The following is a 3,740-nucleotide window of genomic DNA, read 5'->3' on the forward strand; positions in this document are numbered from 1 at the left end:
TAAAAAGAATTCAGGCTTATTTTTCATAAATCTTGCGAGAGTTATAAAAATAAGCCTGGATTTTCGTTTAGCGACGTTGATGGAATACCCCCCCCCCTGGTTAGTAGAGTAGTGACCACTAGGTAAATATTCCAACATAGTACTCAGTAGTACATAGTACACAGTTATCCTAGGACAGGTGGGTTTGACTGCACCCACGCTATCTGACCAACCACTCGTGATGCTCCGTCGCCCTCTAGTGGCCATAGTGAAGAGGTGCCGGATCGGCTCAGTTCAATGTGATTTCAAGCGCTTTCACACCAAGAAACAAATAAAAAGGAACAATTCAATCCATGTTGAACACACAAAGCCACAAATAATATTTAATAAAGAAGGGCCTCTCACAAAGAGACCATATGTGTGTGTAGCAACAAAACAGAAAATCTGAATAAAAAATTTGAAATGACAGTTGGAGGAATACTGAAATATCAGTCACAGACACAGTGTGGAGTCTAGGGGTCAGAGTGCTGAGTCTGGGGGTCACACCTCTCTAGGGGTCACACTTCATGACCTCTCGCAGGAGGACGGTGGCGTAGCAGGAAGTGTTCAGGTCAAAGGTCAGACTCAGGCTGGGCGTGTCTGGGTCAGGGCGTGGCGATGTGTTACCCTGTTGGGTCTCTTCCCCCCTGCTCCTCTCCTCCCCCTCACCCCTCCTCTCCCCCACAGCCTCCCCTCTAGCCTCCACCTCACCCCTCCTCTCCCCCCTCCCCTCCCCCCCAGCCTCCCCCCTCTCCCCCCCAGCCTCCCCCCTCCCCTCCCGAGCCTCCCCCTCACCCCTCCTCTCCTCCCCCCTCTCCCCCTCAGCCTCCCCCCTCTCCCCCCCCAGGCCGTGCAGGGTGTAGGTGAGGTTGCGTGGCAGGGCCACCAGGGGGCGGTAGCACCCCGGCAGGTTGAGTTTGAGGGCGGAGACTCTGAAGCGGCTCCCTGCCAGGCCGTCCTGGGCCAGCCGGTCCTGGTACCATGCCCCCACCTCCCCCCCCGGGTACGACACCGTGTTCCCTGGCATGGGGAGGACCACCTGGGGAGGGGGGGGGGGGAGGGGGGAAGGAGGGGAGGGGGGAAGGTGGGGAAGGAGGGGAGGGGGGAAGGAGGGGAGGGGGGAAGGTGGGGAAGGAGGGGAGGGGGGAAGGTGGGGAAGGAGGGGAGGGGGGAAGGAGGGGAGGGGGGAAGGAGGGGAAGGAGGGGAGGGGGGAAGGAGGGGAGGGGGGAAGGTGGGGAGGGGGGAAGGAGGGGAGGGGGGAAGGTGGGGAAGGAGGGGAGGGGGGAAGGAGGGGAGGGGGGAAGGAGGGGAGGGGGGAAGGAGGGGAGGGGGGAAGGTGGGGAAGGAGGGGAGGGGGGAAGGAGGGGAGGGGGGAAGGAGGGGAGGGGGGAAGGAGGGGAGGGGGGAAGGTGGGGAAGGAGGGGAGGGGGGAAGGAGGGGAGGGGGGAAGGAGGGGAGGGGGGAAGGAGGGGAGGGGGGAAGGTGGGGAAGGAGGGGAGGGGGGAAGGTGGGGAAGGAGGGGAGGGGGGAAGGTGGGGAAGGAGGGGAGGGTGGAAGGTGGGGAAGGAGGGGAGGGGAGAAGGAGGGGAGGAGGGAAGGAGACAACCTTAGGACTATTGAGACGCACCTAACCCATCAGGGGCGGTTTCTGGTTTGTCAGACTCCGGTGAAGACCCAGATTTTAATCCTCCATTAAAAAGCAACTCTCCTCCACAGGTAGGGGTCACACACCGCCACGGCTCCACGCCGGTTCCAGTTCTCCGTCCAGTACAGTGGATCTATAACCTGTATTATGTCTGTATTATGTCCCAGTACAGTGGATCTATAACCTGTATTATGTCTGTATTATGTCCCAGTACAGTGGATCTATAACCTGTGTTATGTCTGTATTATGTCCAGTACAGTGGATCTATAACCTGTGTTATGTCTGTATTATGTCCAGTACAGTGGATCTATAACACCTGTGTTATGTCTGTATTATGTCCAGTACAGTAGAAAGTAACTTGCAGTTAGTAAGTTCCCGAATTTAGTCTGGAAACCGGCCAGCACGTTCAGACCGAAAAGATTAATTGGTTCGGAACCTGAAAAGTTGTGTCGCCAGACAGCACCAAGGTTCTGAAACTCCAGAATGGGAACCGGAACAGGAACGGAGCCTTGCTGGTGTTAAAGCCCTAAGAGTCTCTCCATAAGAAGTGTGGTTAAATTCAGGACTGAGGTCTTAATCTGTGTCCAGAAAACTGGTCTGACGAGACACACACACACACACACACACACACACACACACACACACACCTGTGTTTGTACAGATTAACAGGAAGAATGACAAGGACAGCGACATCCGTAAGAACAGTAGAGGTGTGGTGTACTGTGGTGTGTGAGTAGAAGGCTGTGTGTGTGTGTGTGTGTGTGTGTGTGTGTGCGTGTGCGTGTGCGTGTGCGTGTGCGTGTGTACCTCTGCTAAAGTGTAGACTCCCTCCTCCTCCTCAGCAGCACTGATGACATGAATCTAGAGGAGGAGAGGGAGGAGAGGGAGGGAGGGAGGAGGGGAGGAGAGGGAGGGGGGGGAGGAGAGGAAGAGGGGAAGGAGGAGAGGAGAGAGGGATGTACATGTAAGTTACACCTTTACAAGTGTTTACAGTTCACTTAGAGTAGGGTGTGTGGAGAGCACACACACACAGACACAGACACAGACACACACACACGCACGCACACACACACACACACACACAGACACAGACACAGACACAGACACAGACACACACACACGCACGCGCACACACACGCACACACACACACACACAGACACGCACGCGCACACACACGTACACACACACACACACACACACACACACACACACACACACACACACACACACAGACACAGAACCAACAGCTTCTTCCCCCAGGCGATCAGGCTCATGAACAAGCCTACTGTAGACAATTGACTATCATCCCCATGTACACAGACTATCTAACCTTAAACACACAAGTCACTTTACTCAACACTACCTCTCACACCCACTGCCACCGACACAATACTCATGACATTTCTACTTTGTTCCATTTGATTTGTTACTATTTGTACTGATAAGTTGTGTCCGGTCTCATTTGTCTTATTTGTCTCCCATAACTTGTCACTCATGTCCTGTACTGTTGTCACTTTATTATCTGGACTTGTCTAGTCTTATTTGTCTTTGTGCTGCTATGTCAGGAACCACCGCCTCAGACATTGACTCTGTTACACCTGCTCTGTCCAGTTAACCCTTACCTCCCCAGACTGAGAACACACATACACATATTTAACAACTTGGGGAAGACTTGGAGAGAGGGGGGGAGAGAGAGAGAGAGCGAGAGGGAGGGATTTTGAAGAGTAGAAAAGAGAGAACAGGTAGAAGAGAGAGAGAGAGAGAGAAGATTCAAGAGTAGAAGGGAGAACAGTTAGAAGAGAGAGAGAGAGAGAGGGATTTTGAAGAGTAGAAAAGAGAGAACAGGTAGAAGACAGAGAGAGAGAGAGAAAGAGAGATTGATGAGTAGAAGAGAGAGAAGAGGTAGAAGACAGAGAGAGAGAGAGAGAGAGTGAAGAGTAGAGGAGAGAGAGAGAAAGAGAGAACACAGGTTGAAGAGTAGAAGAGAGAGAGGTAGAGGACCGTGACTGCACTACAAACATCCCCAATCACCAACAACCCAAACTCTGACGTGTTGACTGTTACCTGAGGCAGCC

At 53.6% G+C, this 3,740-nt stretch overlaps 1 protein-coding gene across 1 annotated transcript in view; it reads right to left on the reverse strand.

Moving 5' to 3' along the window:
• Positions 1–529: 529 nt before the first annotated feature.
• pus7l (pseudouridine synthase 7 like) overlaps positions 530–3,740 on the reverse strand; it is a gene marked incomplete at both ends in the record, with an annotated part of 9,570 nt that continues 6,359 nt past the window's right edge. The window contains 4 exons of the mRNA XM_080538128.1: positions 530–646; positions 845–1,057; positions 2,472–2,525; positions 3,730–3,740. The exon at positions 3,730–3,740 is cut by the window's right edge and continues 291 nt beyond it. Coding sequence (XP_080394254.1) covers positions 530–646; positions 845–1,057; positions 2,472–2,525; positions 3,730–3,740 — 395 coding nt within the window. The remainder of the gene's footprint in view (positions 647–844; positions 1,058–2,471; positions 2,526–3,729) is intronic.

Source organism: Nansenia antarctica (assembly GCF_963989245.1).
Source record: "Nansenia antarctica genome assembly, chromosome: 8".
Taxonomy (NCBI): Eukaryota; Metazoa; Chordata; class Actinopteri; order Argentiniformes; family Microstomatidae; genus Nansenia; species Nansenia antarctica.